Source organism: Corythoichthys intestinalis, chromosome 6 (genome assembly GCF_030265065.1).
Source record: "Corythoichthys intestinalis isolate RoL2023-P3 chromosome 6, ASM3026506v1, whole genome shotgun sequence".
Classification (NCBI taxonomy): domain Eukaryota; kingdom Metazoa; phylum Chordata; class Actinopteri; order Syngnathiformes; family Syngnathidae; genus Corythoichthys; species Corythoichthys intestinalis.
Genome location: NC_080400.1, coordinates 38,400,948 through 38,423,861, shown reverse-complemented (window position 1 = coordinate 38,423,861; position 22,914 = coordinate 38,400,948). Strand labels below are relative to the sequence as shown.

The window sequence follows — 22,914 nt, the reverse complement described above, 5'->3', positions numbered from 1 at the left end:
GGAAGTGGACCCCAACGCAGACAAGGGAGAATGATAGTAATTACATCCAAGGTTTTATTGATAGGAGCGCGAGGGTCGCAACAGGCACACAAGCAGGCTGGGTCACGACTGGCAAGAGCAAGTTGACGGATCAGCCGGGTAGGATACAAATGGCGGAATACCTGAATGCTGGGTGTGACTGGCGGGAATGCCGAAAGAGTTGGCAACGAGCGGCAACGACGAACAGGCTTAAGAAGGTGGCTGATTATGATGGCGCGCAGATGTCGTCCTTCCCCCGTCTGGCCTCCAGCCTGCAATCAAGGAGCCCTAATAGAGACTAAGGGCCTTTTACATGGTGATGCTCCAAGAATACGACAAATTTTATGTTTGGATTTACATGGTTCCGTCTCCATTCGAACAATGTCGCAATTCTGTGTGAAAACAATAGTAGTATTCATGCTAGGCCCTAGAGGGCAGTGCAGTTTTACAAAGCGACAGCCAATGATGCACTTTCTTGACAACAACCTCCTCCGCCCGGAAGACAGCACACCCATCACTCGAAGCAATGGCGTTTTTTTTTTCTTTTCTTTTTATTTTGCAGTCTTATTCGCGGTTTTTCCTGCATATTTAATTTTTCTCTCGTATTTCTTGTACGTTTGCTGTTCTTTACAAGTTTAAATGATTGTATGATATTGCTTGTTAATTAAAAAAAAAAAAAACTTGAAGCAATGGGGTCCATGTGTTTTTTCTTTAGTTTCGAAAAGCACAAAAACGCTAAAATGAAATATTTAAATTAAAAATATTATAAAAACAATAAATTTAAGCCGCCAATCCACCATGGTTACTGTTTTGAATCTATACTAGCTCACGCCCAAAGTGACGTGTGCGAGTGCTGACGTCATCGGAGCGAGAGCGTTCCATGCATATGGTTGCGCAGCAATCCCTCAAATCGAATCACTCAGCAAAAATAAAAGGCTGGAGATGTCTCCAGGCATGCTTATAACCAAATCAGCAATAGCAGATTCATATTAAAACAACTACAATAACTAAAGCACCTTTTCCCTTGAGGTCATTATCAGTTTACAGCTCATGGTTACTACAGACATTTATCAATTAACCCATGTGGAGAGGAAATATGTACTCAATAGGTATGGTTCTATTTGAAGAAAAAGATCATCCTTTCATCTGTCCGTCCGTCCGTCCAGCCATTCATTTTTTGGTTTTCAATATTTCCGTATTTTTCGGACTATATGTCGCAGTTTTTTTTATAGTTTGGCTGGGGGTGCGACTTGTACTCTGGAACTCTTATGTGTGAAATTATGAACACATTATTATATCATTTCAGATGTCATTTTGGTGTTTTGGAGTGACACTGATAGTCTGGTAAACTTGTTAGCATGTTCTTTATGCTATAGGTATGTTCAAGTAACATAGCTATTAGTAATAGCTAAGTTACGTGAACATACCGGCCACATTCGCATTTCGTTTTTCATGCATCATGTAACATTAGCTTACATTACACTTATTCGGCATGTTGTTCTCTATTGTATTTTTATTTAAAATTGCCTTTTAAGATGACATATCTGTTCTATGTGTTGGATTTTATCAAATAAAAATTTCCCCCCAAAATGCGACTTATACTCCGGCACGACTTATGTTTTTTTCCCTCTTCGTTTGGGCATTTTATGGCTGGTGCGACTTATACTCAGGTGCGACTTACAGTCCGAAAGATACGGTAATAACCTATTTTATGCAGGTGCTTTAAAAACATGTTTAACTGTATTGAGCGCTGTTACTAATTCATACTATTACACAGCCTTGTACACATTTTTATCTTAAATATTTAAAATGTTAATCCATTGGGGACTGTGAACTGGGAATGCATTTACTTTCATGGATTATGATCATTTAGAAGATGGTAAGTCCTCAACTCGTTTTGAAAAACAAGCTAATTTGCTAGTGATAGGCATTTGATTTAATTTTCATAAACATAGGCAGTTAGTCCAAAAGCAGAAGAATTTGGCGTGTGTAAAAAATGGCATAAACTATTTGCGTCAAACATTACAATAAATGTCACAATGTGCTATTTGAAAAACAAAGCCAGTTAATAGGAGAAACCAATTGTGTAAATGAAGTAAGAAGGCTAGCAGCTTGAGATCTAATCATACCAAGGACTTTTTGCTGATTGCCTTTTAGAGAAAAAGGAATGTGAGAAAATTGGATTTGTTTGGCTCTGGATTGAAGAGAAGACATCAGTATCACTACAAATGTGCAAAATATAACTTTGTGGTGCCTATAGTGTTGCCCATTTTGTACTGTTTCTGCCCTCTGCTGTCCACTTCTCCCTCCAAACCATGATTCATCTTTTCCGAATATATTAAATCCCTTTTTCCAACTTTTTCATCTGAAGCTCCAGTGAGAGAAAAACCATGATGCAGTACAGTATATCTGCTTCTAACTTGTGTTATTCACAATGTCTTTCCAATCAAGTCAAGTATTACTCCTCTCTGTTTCCCTACAGAACTTTCTAACAACCACAAATCTAGAGCAGAAAAAGCTGTAGGACAAAGTATCATAAATAAAGGCTAGACTTGTTGTTCAAAAGTCAGACTTGTTATGAATGACTGTACTGAGACTTTGAGAGTCAACACTGAGACGACGGGGAGGAAATTGATGGCCTCTTCAGCTCACCATTCATAGCCAAGCACAACAGCCCAGCGAACAATATCAACTGCATTAGTCAAGACACCGAACGTCAGCAGCAAGGACATGGTCGTCACGGTTAACACATGCACCGAGCTAATTAAAACAAAAGTGAATTAGTGCTTATGGAATTGTAATTGTAGTTAATGACGAGTTGTTGATGCATTGTGATAATGAGAAAATTGGAATTACTTTGAACACAACTTGTTGGTGATGTAGCAGGTGTTTATTTGTGCAGGTGTCACATACAGCATAGGTTTGGTCTCAACATTGGTAGTAGGGATGATATAACAGCATAACCTGCATATACACTTTTTTTTGCTGGGGACATGACATTTATAAGGCCAAACAGACTGGGTGAACGAGGGTCAGGGCTACATTTCTCACCAATATGAACCTAGTTAATTGATAGGCTAAATGATCAAGGCAAAATAAATCTGTATTGACTTCTACTAACTTTCCTGTGTATTGATTCAGGTGATGCACCGTTCGATTCAAACCTTTGTTCTAAAAAACTACTAAAGAAACATTTTGAAAACTTCCAGAATAAATGTCTGGATTTTATTAGCAAATTTAAGTTGCAATATCTGAACACAAATTATATTAATATAGATAAGAAATACAAACTTTTTAATCATTAATTCTATACTCCATCTATAAAGGGGCAATCCTTGGTTCACTACATTTCTTCCAGGTTGATTAACGTTAACAGTAGAAAACATACAGGAGGATATTTCTCTCAACGCAGCTACCTTCTTGAGTTCGAGAAATTCACACAGATTAATATTATGTTAACTCTGATGCAGGGCAGACTTTCAGTAGCAAAATTAGTGGTGTGTTCCCCATCTCCAAAACATTGACATATTTTTACATTACTTACAGTGGCTTCTGCTGGCGGGAAAAAAACTTCTAAAATCACTTCTCTTCAAAGGGGGTGGAGGAGGCGCCATGTTGTATTTCTGTTGGGCTGTGACTGCGTGTGAGTGTGGGGGGGGGGTGTCAAGTAATCAGCCAATCAAACGTGCGTTTGAGGGGGGAAAAAATGGACTGGCACATTCAGCGAGTGAAAAGGGGTCAATGTAAGTCTGAACATAATGAAAGTAATGTAATTCAATTAATAATGGTCGGGTCAATTCTTCTTACAACATATGGGAAAACAATCTAAATGACCGATATAACTGAAGCCATTATATAATGCAAATATGGTTGCTTAAAAGTTGGTAGAGACAATTTCAGCATCCTGAAAAGTTGGCAGTGTTATGTCCCTACCGTCCCTATGCAAACGTACACCCTTGGTATTATATCAAAATGAACATTTTAATATTTTCTCTATGGACAAAAGACAGGATAGTAACTCCTATGTCTTTAATTTCACATAGTATTTGCCTGATCGAGATATCTCCAGAATTCAAATTTCTTAAAGGTTGTGAGAAAAAAAAGAAGTCTCCTCAAAAACTCATTTAGTAGCTTGTATATTTATTTTTATGGTCTCCAAATGCAGGTGTTCCAGCAACAAGTGCCTAAAACCCAATTTTAGATGGCTTCATTTTTTGGGATGCTGACAGGATCTTATTCCTTCTACTGTTTGCATTACCTGGGAAGCTAAGAAAAAGCTGGCATTGTCATTCAATTTGCTGCTTAAGGTCATTTTTTTGGCATGACGACTAGACAAACTGCCAAGTGCCAACAGACAGAAATTTGGATTTTAATGTTTATGAATGTAAACCATCCCTAACTAAAGCAAAAGAGAAAGCCAACAGGAAATACAATAGAAAATACTTAAATGAATAAAGACATATACAGTTGTGCGGAAGATACAGTAAGTATTTAAGCAAGCAAGTTCTCCCATTTAGAAATGATGGGCGGGTTTAAGATTTTCATGGTAGGTGCTTGTCCATGTTAGAGACAATCTAAAGAAAAAAAAAAGCTAGAAATCACAGTGTATGATTTTTTAGCAATTTATTTGTAGTTTACTGCTGCAAATAAGTATTTGAACACCTGTCTATTTGCTACAAATGTCAGCCTCAAAGACCTGTTAGTTGCCTTTAAAAAGTCCAACGAATAAGTGGAGTGCGGGTGGACTTTCTGAGTCTGACTTTTTGACCTGTTTAAGGTGGTTAGCTTTATATAAACACCTTTTCATCCCATATAATTAGGAAGACTCCTATTACTATAATGGTAAGGACCGAAGAGCTGTCCAAAGACACCAGAGAAAGAATTGTAGACCTCTACAAGGCTGGACAGGGTTACAAAAAAAATTGCCAAGCAGCTTGGTGATATCAGATCTACTGTTGGAGCAATTATTTGAAAATGGAAGAAGCCAAACATGACTGTCAATCTCCCTCTGACTGGGGCTCCATGCAAGATGTACCTCAATGATGAATGTGAGGTATCAACCAAGAACTACACAGGAGGAGCTGGTCAATGACCTGAAAGGAGCTGGGACCACCATTTCCAAGCTTGCTTTTGGAAATACACTAAGACGTTATGCTTTCAAATCATGCATGGAATTAAAGGTTCCTCTGCTTAAAATAGTGCATGTCCTCGCCCGTTTTAAGTTTGCCAATGACCATTTGGATGATTCAGAGGAGTCATGGGAGAAAGCATATGAGATCCAAATGGAACTTCTTGGTCTTAATTCCACTCATAGTGTTCGGAGGAAGAAGAATGATGAGTACCACCCCAAGAACACCATCCCTACTGTGAAGTATGGGGGTGGTAGCACCATGCTTAGGGGGTGTTTTTCTGTACATGGGACTGGGCGACTGCACTGTATTAAGGAGAGGATGACCAGGGCCATGTATTGTGAGATTTTGGGGAATAACCTCCTTTCCTCAGTTAGAGCAATGAAAATGGGTCGTGACTGGGTCTTCCAACATGACAATGGCCTGAAGCAGACAGCCAGAATTACCAAGGAGTGGCTTCGTAAAAAGCATACCAAGGTTCTGGAGGGGCCTAGCCAGTCTCCAGACCCAAACCCAATTGAAAATCTTTGGAAGCTCAAAATCTGTGTTTCTCAGTGATAGCCCAGAAAACTGATTTTTAGAAAAGATCTGTGTGGAGCAGTGGTGCAAAATCCCTGCTGCAGTCGGTGAAAACCTGGTGACAAGTTACAGGAAATGTTTGATCTCTGTAAATGTAATCAAAGTCTACTGTACCAAATATTAACATTGCAGTATAATATAATTAAGTTGTTAAAAAAATCATACACTGTGATTTCGGGATTTTTTTTTTGATTGTCTCTCACAGTGGACAATCACCTACCATGAAAATTTCAAACCCGCCCATCATTTCTAAGTGGGATAACTTGCAAAATCGCAGGGTGTTCAAATACTTATTTTCAGTGTTGGGAATAACGGCGTTATTTTTTCAGAAACGGGGTAATCTAACAAATTATTTTTTCCGCTGTTACAACGCAGTTACTGTTACTGACGGACGGTTACTTACTCTAAATAAATTGAAGAAACTACCAGCCGTAGCGAGTCTACTCTGCTCTGTTTGTCATCCAAGAGTTGGGGTGCGTTCAGGCCCGAGAATACCGCACGTACTTCTTATGACTCCAGGCTATTTGTCCCTGCTCATTCAATTAGACAATGCTTTCCAAAGCTTGCTAATGTTTCTGTGTTTGCTACACCTGAATGCTAGCCTCGTTCCCACCCCCCACTGTCAGCCAGCAAGAATGCTGCTTCCATCTTGAGGAGACAGCAGACGCTTTGAGGGTGACGGGAGGAGTAGGAGGACGAGGCTACCTGAATGCACCCCCTGGATATATGCGATGGAAGTGATTGTGATTGGTTGAGGGTTTGAGTCATGTATCATGGTAAGCCAATCAGAGCCGGTGTTTTCACACGCAAACCAGAACAGCGCGTGCGGCAAACACACACACGCAAAACAGATATGATGGCAGAGCATTCAGAGGAAAATTTGTCCTTTACAAGGTGGCGATATAAACACTATTTCAAATTAAAGGAAAGAACGTGCATGTAAAGTGTAATTTATGTCCCGGGGCAAAGCTTTTGTCGACATCTGTGGTAAGCAATTCAAATCTGCTGAAGCACCTAACAACTACAAACTCTACCACAAAGCTAGTGGCGAAAAATCTTACTGTTTATCTTTGTTGCACTTCAAGTGTAGGATAAATCTGTTGCTGGTGAGGTACAATAAATATTACAAGGTTCTATAACACAACTACCTGTCTGTTCTTCTCTATTCAATTGACTCGAATACTGCTCAGAAAATGTCAAATTCTTTGACATACTACAACTTCTTTTTAAAGTAACGGAAATAGTTACTTTCCCTGGTAGCTAGTTACTTTTACTATAGAGTAATTCAGTTACTAACTCAGTTACCTTTTGGAAGAAGTAGTGGGTAACTATAACTATTTTTTTAAAAGTAATGTGCCCAACACTGCTTATTTTCCTCACTGTACTGTAGGCAAAGGAAAAAGTAAAAATCCTAATTGATCCATGATTATCCGTGTGCCCATGTGTTTAACTAGTCATGCAAGTGATTGGAATTTAAGTTGGATTATGCCCTCAGGATACAAAACCTGTCTTGATATTATGACCAGTATCTGATAATGTGTAGGCACTTGCACGCAATAACTGATAATCGTGACAGTTAGGCACAACAAGCATGGATTAGTACATAAGAGGAATTACAAGTTTTTCTTAGAATGAAAGAAAGAACGAGCTTTTGGTGAACATTGAGCGCTTAAATGCACATAACTGAGATCTGACTCCTTGGGGAGGAGGAAATCAATTTTGTATGATGTTGTTTTATTGTAAATTGAGAGGTGTTTGGAATTCTGTTTTTTTTTTTTTTTTAACAGAATATGTGTTTAACGGATATATTATACACACACATATATACAGAGGGTACTGTATATCACAGTACAAGAAGATAGGGTACTGTATATCACAGTACAAGAGGACATTCCTATCTTCGTAAATTAAGGCACACTATGTTTTATGTAGCTACAGCTCTTAGCAATCTGCGTAGCTGTAAATCAGCGAGGCTGACAAATTTAAATGTACATATAAGTAAAAAGATTCTTCATTAATGTGAGCAGAATTGCAGGTGATACTATATCCCTGGCAAAGGGATTTTGCCGATAATAGCTATTATCAGGCTGCTGTGGGCCCTCGGGGAGAAATATGTGACATCAAGGCTTGCGTCTAAGTCTGCACACCTTTGATAAAAAGCTACCTGAGCTACGATTCACTAATCGATAAAGATGTGTACAGATAAGATAAAAAAAAAAAAAGGATTTTTACGACCTTCAAAAGGCAGATTAAAATGATTAAAGAAGCAATCATGATATTCATGAATATGTATGGATAATAGAAAGTTTTTAAAGTTAATAGAAACTTGTAGAAATGCTTTTATTTTGGTACAAGCTATCAGTAAACTAAGACAAACCTCAAACCTTACAATGCCTTGTATCTAATAACATAAAGCTCATTAGCTCACTCTGCTGAATTTGCTACACTTGGCCGCACTTTTCTTAGTCTGTCATTTGCTTCAGGCATTATGAAACGAATACACATTGACAGAAATAGATGGTAAGTATTGGCAAAGGAAACAACCAGATAGTGCAACAAATAGGAAGGGAGGACAGGAGGGATGGAAATAGATCACAATTGACAGAGAGATTCAACATAACAAGATTTCAGTTCAAAGTACATATATAAATATATTTATGTATTTTTTAATAAATGCCCTCACCCTACTATGCTATACCAGACACTCACACCTCTTTGTCTTTTTTCTTTTTGTAACTGGATTTTAGTAGACAGTTAAGGGTGTGCACTTTCAGAAGTTGGCAGAAGGTCACAGGTGACAGGACAACACAATGTCACAGCTAATCTGTCCCGCAGCACTAGGACAGTTGAGCGAAGGGATGCTTTAAGTATATAAGTGTGTGACAGAGAAGGGACCTACAGTATAAACAGTTATGTGTGTGGCTGCAAGGGTCAAGATCCTGGTTGAAGAAGGCAATAGAGGGAAGCAAGGGAGGAGAGGCAGAAAGAGATATTCTGACTCTTTTATTTATTAGAAGTGACCCTTGAAAAAGCCTCATTCTCCACAGACTCTTAAGAGGCACTGAGGAGGAAAGTGACTTATAAGTCTGTACACACCCACACATAGGTAGATACAGTAAATCTATCTCCTACATCTTTGGTCCAACTCCAAATTGGGCAGCTTTTGATGCAAACTTAATGGTTCATGTTTTTTTTTGTTTTTTTTTTGTCTTTATGACATGTCCTCAGGATGCCTACCTTGCATTCTCTGGCCGCTGCCAAACTTTGATCATTACACCATTGCCTTAAGATTTGTTTTGGTCTGCGTGTTTGTCTCATTAGAAAGTGGCTGCAATCTTAAGTAGGGCCAGAGTGATTTATCATACTAATGAACACTATCCTAAGGGAGGAAATACAACATTTTGGACGAGAGCGGGAGATAGTAAGAACACTCTGATAGACTGGAAGGAGATGTGAGAGAATATTAGAGGGAATAAATAAGCAAGGATACAGACATTGTTTACATTATTTTAAGTCAAACCAAGGTGAATCTGGAGTCACAGCATTGACACATTGACATTGCCGATTATTCCACTGTCCTTATGTGACCTGACTGATTAACTTTCGCAAGCCGCAGTACTATTTTCCCATCATTTTTAATTATGTATATATTCATATTACTCAATCGTTAAAATTAAAACAAGTAAATGACAAGACGGAGATGAAAAGAGGAAGGAATGCAGGAAAACAGGTGCTGTGTCTGCTTTAGTGACATTATTTACTTTGCTAATTTCATTATTCATAGGGATTGCTCATTTACCATGTCTACAATGTGTCACGAAGGAGCGTGGGCACATGTTCATCCATGATATTTACATACAAAGAACTATGTGTATGCTTATGACACTGAGAGGGGAGGGAAATACATTGATCTGGAATATTTGAATAAGCGCGACTGCAGATAGAGAAAAGGAAGCTGAGTTATGAGACAATCAATTGCTGGCCTTGCTCTCACCTCCATTTTCCCCACACTGGGGCTGGATTCTTGCAATGAGTCATTATGTGTGAAGAAGCATAGCAGGTTTATGCTTCGACATGGCAGGGAGGTGGTTGCAGTAAAATTGACATTCAACGTGAGCAAATGTACTAGAGCAACAAAGGACATATTCTGAATGTAACCGTGACTAACACAGGCAGGTTTTTGTTTACAAGATTGCAAAATAACAAGAGGCTTTCCACATAAAATACTGCACCCTCCAAATGTAACCATACAAAGCAATCAGCAATTAGCAATTAGCTAATATTTGTAATCAATAATCCAATGTTTGGCCATCTATATGTGACCTCAAAATGAAGCAAACTTGGGATCTGTGTAACCTATCTGATGGTGCTGAAAAAACTCCCTTTATTTTCTCACTACACCGCTGGGATTGAACCCGTGCAACTACCATGTACCGAGCATGCTGAAAAAGGCTGGGCTGGCAGTTGTGCCGCTAGCATGCTATTTTCAAGGCATCAAAAGTAAGGTCATCTAGACACCAGCAAGTCTACATCCGACAACAGAAATTACTCTGACCAGAACACGGTCATACTGAGCACTGTTTTTTGTTTTTCCTTCCTTCCCTTCCTTTGTTTTATCTCCCGTTATCAATAATTTTCTCAACTCTCTCTGGAGAGGAGAGATCTTTAGCACTCCATTCTGTTTGTTCTCTCTTATTCAGCTATTTTCTTAGCTGAGTTCACTGGCTGAACAAGGACACACGGGATGGCCCAATTACCTGTGTTTGGTCTGTGCATTTGGCCTTCCATGAAACCGTGACTGTATTGCCTATAATGGCTCTCCTAATTCAAATTCACGCACTTGGTTGTGGTTTGAGTTTTGACAGGTTTCTTTTGGAGCTGTTGTTTGCCTTCATATGGGAAAACTTGAGGGTCCGCACCCAGAATGCAGTTTACCAGTTCATAAACTGAAATGAAAAAAATAAAATCAATATAGTTGCCAATATTATAAACGCTTCATCTACTATATTTACTGTAAACGCTTGACCTGCATGCTCCTCCTTCTGACTAACATGTATGGTAATAAACGGATTCATTTCTGTTTTTTGGATATCCCCTACTTTCAACCAAGAATTAGAATTTTTTTTAATTTATTTTTTTAAAGTGTATGTGACACCAAAAAACAAAACAAAAAAAACAAATAGCATTATCATTGGAATTAAAATAATATTTTGAGACGATTCGTCTATGTACAACAATTTTGAAAAGAGCAGATTTAGCTCCTTCTGTCATTAGAGCCCTCTGGCGCCTCCATCTGGGTGATGACATCAGATAATGAGCGATTTCAGCAGATTTAGCATTGAGCTCAATGGAGGAGGAAGCGTTTTTCAGCGATTCTGGCTCAACTGTGGATTTTTCGAACAATATGGTCAATCCAGGGGAAGTATGTGACATAGAGACATATATGTTTGTATGGCGTATTTGGAAGAGGGGGAAGATTCCGAACGGCAAAAAGGCGACAGAGAAAACAAACAAGAGGCTCATGACTACCGCAGACTGCAAAATGTCATCACTGTTTTTATCTCTCTACTCCAATATTTTTACAGGATATTCTTGGTATCCTTTTACCAAATTGCTAAATAAATTGTATGGTCATGACAAATAACAGTCTTATGCCAAACGGAATATGAAATATTAAAAATGCATTTATTCAGTACGGCAGGGCTAAATTACTGCATAATGGTCAAAACTGCAGACTTCTTAAACCTTCCCAACGGTATTTTATGCCACCAGAGTTAGTCCGGCTCTTGTCATTTCCCTGCGGGGACTCGGAGACTAAGAACTAGGATACATGCTAACCCCAACCGAGCAGCTCTTCCAAGTCTCTGGAAAGGCTCACACTACTCTCCCTGGTGTAGAAACAAAAGCCTGGAGCACATTGGGCTGGCGTGACACGAAAAGCGGGTTTAAAAAAATTGAATAAATATATCGATAGCTTCAGCACACATCCAAGTGGTCAATTTCATTCAGGAGCATAAAATACCACATGTAATATGTAATAATAATGCTTTTTTGTGTCACAGGCACTTTAAATAACATTTCGTCCCAAAACGGGAGAGACTCATTTCTACCTTGATAGGAAAGTACATAAAGTTTAAAGCAAATATATTGCATTGCGTTATGGTTCTTCCTCATTAGAGCAGATGAAGAGTCATGCAAGGCTGTTTACGCCAGGCTATGAATAAACGACTGTCATTTTTCGCTTAGTCGAAATGGGGTCAACTGCACTATGTGCTAATAATATGACATCACCGTTATGTGCAAAGAGCGCATTAAAGGGTTTGACAGGGTCTTTCAGTATTAAGCACGTATTATATTTGTAGTTTGACTGTTTCACTACTTGATTTTGTGTGTACATACTAGGGGTGTCATGGTTCAGAAAACTGATGGTATGGATCGGATCACGGATCGGATCATTTTTCGAACCCAAAATTAAAATCAATAAATAAATAAACAGGCGGCTGAATGGTTAGCATGTCTGCCTCACAGTTCTAAGGTCAAGGGTTCAATCCTGGGCTTCGGCCTTCCTGTGTGGAGTTTGCATGTTCTCCCCGTGCCTGCGTGGGTTTCCTCCGGGAACTCCGGTTTTCTCCCACATCCCAAAAACATGCATGGTAGGCTGATTGAACACTCTAAATTGTCCGTAGGTATGAGTGTGCGCGTGGATGGTTGTATGTCTCCTTGTGCCCTGCAATTGGCTGGCAACCAGTTCAGGGTGTCCCCTGCCTACTGCCCGTAGTTAGCTGGGATGGGCTCCAGCAACTCCGCGACCCTCGTGAGGAAAAGCGGTATGGAAAATGAATGAATGAATGAAAATAAATAAACAATCCACTAAATTTAACTTGGACCACTATTTATTGTGTCGGACAAAATTTTCAAGACATAATGTCCAAAATGGTCATTTGAATTAGAAGTGCAAAATAACGCTTGACCTCATCTTGACCTCAAAACAACTTCAAATACAATTAAAGCCACATCTTCGGCACATCTTTTTTTAACTATGGAGAACACAAGTGCAAAATATAGTATATAGTGTAATATAGTGTTGACCTGTTTGCAGTTAATTTGTGCCATGTTGTAAAAAACACTCTTTCATTAGCCACTGAAGTACCCGGCATAGCCTGGATAGCGTCTTGCCATCATCTGTGGGGAGCGCAACGTAAGGCATCAGGGATAACTCATTGACATTTTTTTTCTTTTTCTTTTCATAAAGACACAGCAGGATATTTTCACTGAAGTGGTTGCGGGACGGGATATGATTGCGTGGCTCAATCACATTCTTCATATGTCCAAACCCTTTGTTTGTACAACCAAATATGGCCTCAAATATGCAGCAATAAATTTCCCAATTGCAATCGCTTCTGTAATTTCTTCAGCCCGGGCAGACTGTGCCTCAAAGGGCTGCTTAAATGCCGTAGCGATGAGCGGTTGTTTAGCATTAGCAGCCTGTGTTTAGCCTCCAGCAGGTATGCGGCCATCACGTGAACATGAACACCGCCAACCAATGCGCGGACCACTCGTGCCCCAAACCGAGAGTTATCCGGTCCGTTCACGGAAAATCAGTGTTTCGTGACACCTCTGGTACATACGGTAAGGGTTGCACTTAAATTTATATAAATTCCGACAGACTTGTCCAAGTTTATAATATTTATTCTTTGTGTTGAAACATTCACATACATTCATTATGCACTCTTTTTTTCCGTTTGCATAGTTGATAACAGACGTTTCTGAGGGCTTTCCACGCTGACTTTGGGCAAGAGGAGGGGTAGACATTGAAATTGTCATCAACTATACATAAGGCATAAAGAGATATCTTTCACACTCATGATTTACACCTATGGACAAGTACGAGTCTTCTGCTAACGCACATTGCCTGTTTTGTGAGGTTAGGATTTTTTTGCAATTATTTGGAATCATAATATTTTGTCTACTCAGCACCTCCAAATCTGAGTTTATGATCCGCAGGCGTAAAACCGTGGAGCGGCCGCTCCAGGTCAGGGATGAGGTCCTGTCACACTGATGTGGACTCTGTATTGGTCTGTCGTGGAGAAGATGGAACTTGACAAAAATGCTAGTGTTTGATGACTGCTTATTCATAATTTCTCTTTAGTGTGAATCGTTGCGTATACTGAGTGTACATGTCCTTCAATCGGCTAGCGACAAGGGTGTAATGCAGTTGGATTAGGCCCCTCGTCAAACCATAACCGTGACTGGGTCACTGGTGAGCTGCCCTTGTACTCAGCATTTTATCCATCTTTGATCAAATTGTCACTCATTCGTTCTTGTACTTGATTCATTAACCTTACTTTTTATGAAATAATATATTTTATTCATGCTTATAAAACATTACTGGTGTGATACTATTCATTTGTTAGACTATATTCATACATGTTCATGTGTTGTATTTCTTTGAACATAATACAAAGAGGTGTTGTTGACTGTCTTATCAAATTTTCCCTCCCTTTTGGTGCCAGCCACGGCCATGTTCTCAAGGTCGTAAGCTATGGAAATCACCAGAGTTGATACTTAAGTTTCACTCTCGTTTTCATAGGTATCGTTTCACAGTAAGCATCCTGTTTTGAAGAACAATACCAAATAAGGAGAAGCAGTTAGAGCTGACTCACTCTGAACTAGCCAATTTAGCGAACCACACACCCACTGTTATGACATGTTTCTGACCATGTGACTTTGTAAATAAAAGGCGTGCATGAGAAGAAGAGAGTTGGAGATCGTCCCCGTACACGTTAAAAAGTGGAACTCGAGTGACTTCTGATTCAGATGTGAGATTTTCGTTTCCTTGTGACTATTTTTAGAATAGAATACTGGTTGTGTTTTATTTCCTGCCACTTTTCAACATACTTTATCTAATTTATAAAAAAATATATATATATTTACCAAATCAACTATCATATTATACGCTTTTGGTTTGTTACTCTGATTGGTTGCCAAGATCCAAAGGGCAAAAATAGTTTATTGTCTGCGCTCACATAAGTACAGTTTTTTTTTTAATACGGCGGGAAACTAAACTACCCAGTGAAAAACAATTCAGAAATGGGAAGGGAAAACATGTTGACAAAGTAAGGCTGAATCCCAAATACGAACCCACAAACTCTGAACTGTGAGTCAGATTTACTAACAAATCAGTCACTGCACCGCCTAAAGTTTGTCCCCCACAAAAATTTCTAAAGGCAAATACAATACAGTTCAATTAAATAAATTGAAAAAAAAAACACTCAGAAAATCTTCCTCTGATTGCACTGATAATTTTAAAACATTTTAACTGTGTTGCATGTTTAAATTATATCGACTTCCTCTGTACTTTTTTTTTTTTTTACTTTGTTTTGTTTTACATATGGATGTACCTCTGCGTGTATGAGATAGATGAGAACTGACTGTGTTGTCTCCAGGTATCACAGATGGGAAAGAGGTGATGACTCCCCTAAATGGGCAGCCTGCAGCATCCTTCATCCTGACACTCATTTGCATTCAGGCTGATAACTTGTTTGTCTACTTGCGTGTTTGTGTGTTTCCTCACATTGGTAAGGCTTGCACCGACAGGTTTCCCTGTGCCTTTATATATGCAGTCTATATGTCCAACTATTTCTGGCATTATGTAAGTGTAAGCCTATTTAGCCGCAATTTCAATAATAGTGGTTGAACAGTTTTGGGTAATTGCTATGCCTTCACACAGTACACACATACACACGCACGTCACATAGTGTCAGCTTGCAAATTGGTTTGTCTCCTTTGGGCTGACAGAGCTGACAAGCTCTTTATGAGAGGCATAAACAAGGCTACCATTGCCCCTCCCAACTATTTCTCTAGTCTTTCAACATCAAGAAAAAAATCCTCTGTTTAAAACTAATGAATATAATGTTATTCTTCCTCACTCAGTGTTACAAGACTCGGCACTTGAAATGTCTAAGAACACCTCACACTCTGTCCCCTTTTGTGTTGAAAGGACCTGAGCTGATGACTCCTCACATCCAATTATTTGAATGGGGAAGCCACGACTGTTTTATGAAACCTAACAACAGGCTCGGAAAGACTTGTGCTTCTGTCTGTCTAAAAATTTCATGTATGCCGTAATGCTGATGAGGCATCAAATGTGTGGAAGGGGCTTTTGACACTAACTACATCTCGTAGTGGCAGGATGCATTTATTCCAATAAGATTGAATATATGTATATACAGTGGTACCTCTACATACGAATTTAATTCGTTCCAGGACCTTGTTTGTAAGTCGAAATGGTCGTATGTCGAGCAGGATTTTCCCATAGGAATACATTATAATTCCATTAATTCGTTCCAAAGCCTAAAAACGTACACAAAATTCTTAATAAATACTGCTGGCACTGTTACAAATGGCAATTAAACATAGAAAAACAAATAAATTATAAATAAATAATTCTGAATAATATAATAATAAGAAGAATAATTAATAATTATTCCTGTAAATAATGTAACGAATCGGATTTTAATATGGCGGACACTTTTTACTGTCCCTGAACGCACCGCGAAGCTGACGTCTCAGTGAGATAGGTCGGTGCGGTAAAGATAATACTTTTGTTTTCTTGAGAGCAGTCAACTGCTTAAGACAATGGGCGTTTTGTGTTGGATAAATTCTTAAATAAATGATAAAAACGTGACGAAGCTGGCGATTTCCTTGGCAATGTTACCACAATAATAATTGTCACCTTAACTTATAAATAGTGGCGAACGGTGGTCGGAAGAGGACCATGGAGCTGTATTGTTGAGCCAGTTCAGGGACGCGCACCCCAAGCTCATATTTTTCTATAACTTGCATCTTCATTTCAAAGGTAAGCATCACCTTGTTCCTTGTTTCTCCAACTGTATCAACTTTTTTTGAAAACTGTGTTAATTTCTCACACAAGAAAATCCACCGTGCGTTCGTTTGCAGTGCTGTCATGTCGTCGTATTTCGAGCATGTCGTCGGATGTAGAAACAAATGGTGAGTCAAATTTTACGTCGGATGTCAAAAAGATCGTGTGTCGAAGCGATCGTATGTCGAGGTACCACTGTATTATTAAATATATAATGTAACTCTTTCCTCCCCCTCCCCCCATCTCCCCTGGCAGGGTGGGTGGCTGTTCTTCCCAAGCTCCGGTCCACTACCAGAGGCCTGTGAGCTTGAGGGTCCTGTGCAGTATCTTCGCTGTTCCCATGACTGCACTCTTCTGGACGGAGATTTCTGATGTTTTTCTAGGTGTCTGCTGGAGCCACTTCTGCAGTGTGCGGGACATGGCCCTCAGTGTTCCTTTGACCATGGGCACCACTGTTATTTTTACCTTCCAGGTTCTCTCCAGGTCTTCCGTGAGCCCTTGGTATTTCTCTAGTTTCTCATGTTCCTTTTTCCTTATATTGCTATCGTTGGGGAATGCTACATCGATCACAACTGCTGTCCTCTGCTGTTGCTGGGAGGTGTTTCCCTTTCTGATCTAGGGGTCTCCAGTTACTCCATACTCTGCACAGATGTTTCTGTATACTATGCTTACTACTTAGTTATGGCGTTCCATGTTTTCTTTTCCTGCCGGTATCTTACACTCTGCTATTATGTGTCTGACTGTTTCAGGGGCCTCTTTGCACAGCCTGCACCTGGGATCCTGCCTGTTGTGGTAAATCCGTGCGTCTATTCCTGTGGTGCTCAATGCACGCTCCTGTGCTGCCATGATTAGCACCTGTGTCATATCTTTCAATCCAGCACTATCTAACCAACGGTAGGACTTGTTCAAATCTGCCACTTCAGTTATCTGTCGGTGGTACATCCCATGCAGGGCTTTTTCCTCCCTTGATAGTTCCATCAACTCCTCCTTTACCAGTTCTGTGTGTCTACTTCTTGAGACATTTACTAACTGCTTCATATTTTGGGGCCATCTTCCTAATGTATTTGTGGAGTTGAATTTTTCTCATTGGATAGTGGTCCTGATGCTCACTAATCCCCAGCCTCCCTTCTAGCGGTTAGCGTGTAGGCTCTGGATACTGGATTTTGGGAGGAACCTTCCGCGCATGGTGTGCAGCTTCCATGTATTCACATCTTTGGCCTGAACTACATCCTTTGGCCATCTTATTATCCCAGCAGGGTATCTCATCACTGGTAGGGCATTGAGCTGACTTCTCAGGACCTGGCTTACTAGTTGCAGATACTTGACCATTTCAGCTTCCCTTGTGGCCTCCTCGTGGTAACGATTTGCCTGTGGTATTCCAAGGTACTTGTAGCTCTCCTCCAAAACTGCAATCTTTATATATATATATATATATACACACAGTGGGGCAAATAAGTAGGCCTGTAATTGTCAACATGGGTAAACTTCAACCATGACAGACGGAATGTGGAAAAAAAAACAGAAAATCACATTGTTTGATTTTTAAAGAATTTATTTCCAAATTAGAGTGAAAAATAAGTCTTTGGTCACCTACAAACAAGCAAGATTTCTGGCTGTCAAAGAGGTCTAACCTCTTCTAATGAGGTCTAACGAGGCTCCACTCGTTACCTGTATTAATGGCACCTGTTTTAACTCATTATCGGTATAAATGACACCTGTCCATGACCTCAGTCAGTCACACTCCAAACTCCACTATGGCCAAGATCAAAGAGCTGTCAAAGGACACCAGAGACAAAATTGTAGACCTGCACCAGGCTGGGAACACTGAATCTGCAATAGGTAAAACGCTTGGTGTAAAGAAATCAACTGTGGGAGCAATTATTAGAAAATGGAAGACATACAAGACCACTGATAATCTCCCTCGATCTGGGGCTCCATGCAAGATCTCACCCCGTGGTGTCTAAATGATAACAAGAACGGTGAGCAAAAATCCCAGAACCACACGGGGGGACCTAGTGAATGACCTACAGAGAGCTGGGACCACAGTAAGAAAGGCTACTATCAGTAACACAATGCACCGCCAGGGACTCAAATCCTGCACTGCCAGACGTGTCCCCCTGCTGAAGCCAGTACACGTCCAGGCCCGTCTGCGGTTTGCTAGATAGCATTTAGATGATGCAGAAAAAGGACTGGGAGAATGTGTTATGGTCAGATGAAACCCAAATATAATTTTTTGGTAGAAACACATGTTCTCGTGTTTGGAGGAGAAAGAATACTGAATTGCATCCGAAGAACACCATACCCACTGTGAAGCATGGGGGTGGAAACATTATGCTTTGGGGCTGTTTTTCTGCAAAGGGACCAGGACAACTGACCTGTGTAAAGGAAAGAATGAATGGTGTCATGTATCCAGAGATTTTGAGTGAAAATCTCCTTCCATCAGCAAGGGCATTGAAGATGAGACGTGGCTGGGTCTTTCAGCATGACAATGATCCCAAACACACAGCCAGGGCAACAAAGGAGTGGCTTCGTAAGATGCATTACAAGGTCCTACAAGGAGTGTCCTAGCCAGTCTCCTGGTCTCAACCCTAATAGAATATCTGTGGAGGGAGTTGAAAGTCCGTTTTGCCCAACGACAGCCCCAAAACATCACTGCTCTAGAGGAGATCTGCATGGAGGAATGGCCCAAAATACCAGCAACAGTGTGCGAAAAGCTTGTGAAGAGTACAGAAAACGTTTGGCCTCCGTTATTGCCAACAAAGGGTACAAAACAAAGTATTGAGATGAACTTTTGGTATTGACCAAATACTTATTTTTCCACCATGATTTGCAAATAAATTCTTTAAAATCAAACAATGTGATTTTCAGTTTTTTTTTTTTTTTTTTTTTCACATTCTGTCTCTCATGGTTGAGGTTTACCCATGTTGACAATTACAGGCCTCTCTAATATTTTCAAGTGGGAGAACCTGCACAATTAGTGGTTGACTAAATGCTTATTTGCCCTACTGTATATATACGTATATATATATAAAATAGAAAGCTGTCGTAGACTCCGTAATAACCATAGTCGTTGCCAAACCTAAGTACAGTGCATGGTATCACTCAAGCCTTTTGGGTTTGGTTATCTAGATCTTATTGGTTATGGCTCTACTTAGCTCCAATGTTTCCAGGTTTCCTCACTGTTATGGCACAAGGCCGTAGTTTTTTCTTTTTGTGTTCATTCTCCCTCATTTTCTCCACCCAGATCGCCCAGCTGAGCCTGATCATCATAAGCCTGGTATTTAAGACTGGCCAGTCAGCCTGGTGATGACCAGTGGGTCCTGTTTGCTGAGAGCTGACCACATTTAGTTCAGTTATGTGTTTGTTGGACTAAGCCTATGCTACCATTCTTTCTGTAATCAAGTACTTTTGCAGCTTTTGATTTTTGTTTGCAATAAAACTTTGTCTGTTTTTTGGACACGTTTGGCGATCAGGGGGGCAGGCGCTGGGGCCAGGCTGATCCCGGATAACTTTTTTGACCTGCTTCTCAATGTCCCAGGTCAATGTAGCAATGAGGCAGAAATCTGGGAGAATGGGCTTAGAATCCTCCACTCGTGTTTCATCCTTCTGGAATACTCGAGAGAGAGCATCGGGCTTTGCATTCCGGGAACCAGGGTGGTAAGAGAGGGTGAAATTGAAACGTGTGAAGTATAGGGACCACCGGGCCTGCCGCGGGTTCAACCACCGAGCTGTTATTATGTCTTTAAGGTTCTTTTGGTCGGTGCACACCAGAAATGGAATGGTTGATCCTTCAAGCCAGCAGCTCGCGATTCTCAATGTCATAATTCTGCTCTGCCGCGGACAGTCGGCGAGAGTAGAAGGCGCATGGATGTAACTTGCCGTCCGATGTTGCGCACTGTGAAAGCACTGCTCCGACCCCCACTTCAGACGCATCCACCTCTACCACAAATTGTCGCTCTGGGTCGGGCATTTGGAGGATTGGGGCAGAAGTGAAGCGTGCCTTAAGCGTCCCGAAGGCCTTGTCGGCTGCTGGAGTCCACCTGAATGGAACCTTTGTGCTGGGAAGGGCTGTGAAGGGAGATGCCACTGTACTGTAATTCCGGATGAATCGTCTGTAGAAGTTGGCAAAGCCCAGGAATTGTTGCAGTTTTTTGCGGTTCTCCGGTACAGGCCAGGATGTTACTGCCGTCACTTTTGTAGGGTCCATCTGAAGACTTTCCTCTGCCACTATCTGTCCCAGAAATGATACCGATCTGACGTGAAATTCACATTTCTCTGCTTTGACAAACAGGGAATTTTCCAGGAGACGGCGCAGAACCTGCTGGACGTGATTTATATGGTCAGACATGGTTATGGAAAATATCAGTAAGTCATCTAAATACACAAACACAAAGATATTGAGCATGTCTTGCAGGATATCATTTGCTAGAGCCTGAAATAATGCAGGGGTGTTGGTTAGGCCAAAGGTAAAATTGGACTTTGGACCTTGTCAGAAAAGCTTGTACCTCGGTTGGGTCGCCGTGAAAGCATTCGGGGTTGCCAATCTTTGGCTCGGGGGCATCAATAGCCAAGGCTGGGTTTACCGGAACCAGGGCTTCTGGAACCAGAGGCTGTGGTGACAATGGAGTTGCCAGTTTGGTGAGAGTTTGGATCACCTGACTCAGTTGTTTTTGCTGTTGCTGGAGTTCTTACTGGTGTTTGTTGCCGATCTGGATTAACGATGTGATGTCACCAGACATCAGGGATACCTCCTCTCCCATTTGGTGAAGACGGTCCGGGGCAGAGGGTTGGTACGCTGGTTCCATTTTGGTCAGGTCGTATTGTCATGTACGAGACGGAGGAACCAGTTGCGTATCGCAGACACAGGATTTTATTGATGTTGACAGGCAAATAAAACAATCAGGTCAAGCGGTAATGGCTAGTTGGCAGGCAAAACATATGCTGAATCACTGATGACCTGACACTGAATGCTGTGTGTTTGTGCCTTATATGCTGTTCTCAGTTGTCATTAGTGACATATTAAAGAGTACACGGTCTTTGTGATGAAAGCCTTGTGATGCATGAGTGTGATGTAATATGCTTGTACATTGGTACATGACAGTTATGCGGTATTTTATGCAATCCTGCCTTGCTCGAATCTGCCCATAATCCAACGAAATATAATTTAAAAACGATATACATGTCATCTAGCTATGAAAACATGCATTTTACGTTCTGGCGTGAGCATTTTGCTGGATTCAATAGTTCTGAATATATGCTTAAGACTCTTGTTTTGGCTAATAATAGGTGTGTACTTTTAGCAAAAAGATGGGAATGTGTGTGTGTGCGCGCCCCTATCACTGAGAGTCCATCCCTCGATCCATCAGTAATGAACAGCCAGTTAATGATGGAGCCCTTGCTCCTTCTATTCCACCAGCCACGAAATAATTACCGTGTGTCTGAAGCCATTCTCCATCTGTACCACACTCCACAGCTTCATTTAGCTGCCATCTCTCTGAAAATCCAATTCTTTCTCTTCCCTCTACCCCCTTCACCTTACATTTAACTACACTTTCACTCCAATATCCAGGTGGAAATTGAACCGCATTTACTCTTCTCTGTCTTGTATTAAATGGGAGAACTTAATTGTCTCCAGAGTATTGTATAATAATTTGCAAAGCTTTTTGATGGAATTGAGAGTCTGCAGGCCCCTGTGCTTTTGCAGTTCTGTGTCTCAAGCCACATGTTGACATACTGTATGTATTATAGAAGGCTATAGCCTTCTTCCTTGAAGCACAGCACTGGATGGCTCAGGGAGGTTTCACAAAATGTAGAGTACTCTACATAGGTTCAGTAGGCCTCCTTCAGTGTTGCTGTATTATTCAAAATTTTCTCGGTAGAGCCGGGCGATTTACTGAAAATTTACCATTACCGAAATGGTTCACGATGACCGACGTAATTTTGACAATACCGGTAAATTCTGTGTTTTAATGAAAGGATTAATAAAGCCTATTCAGCCTGGTTTGACTATGTGTTGTTTGGATATGCTCATTCCCGTGATGGAGTTGGATAATAGTGAAACGGCTACCGGTAGCCAGGCCACAGGCATTTCGAGTAGAGAATTAGTCTACGCTAATAGTGTGTTGTTGGCGGTGAAAAGAACGAACTCAACGTCAGTTGTATTTTGGATTCGAGAAGGACGACAAACAATGGAGCCCTACATGAGTTCGACGGTCCATTTAATGGACAACAAGTGGGAGCTGTGCACCCCGGGTCCTGGTTACAGCCTATTTCTCAGAAGACCACACGATGAAATGACAGCTCAGG

The 22,914-nt window shown here is 40.6% G+C and overlaps 1 protein-coding gene across 1 annotated transcript; it reads right to left on the bottom strand.

Annotated features, from left to right (window-relative positions):
- Positions 1–18,553: 18,553 nt before the first annotated feature.
- On the bottom strand, positions 18,554–21,413 carry LOC130917073 (uncharacterized). The gene is made up of 3 exons (XM_057838157.1): positions 21,357–21,413; positions 21,114–21,263; positions 18,554–20,926 (listed from the first exon to the last, which is right to left on the bottom strand). Exons 1-3 carry the CDS (start codon positions 21,411–21,413, stop codon positions 20,399–20,401), a joined length of 735 nt encoding a protein of 244 aa, XP_057694140.1. The 3' UTR covers positions 18,554–20,398.
- Between the last annotated feature and the right edge of the window lie 1,501 nt (positions 21,414–22,914).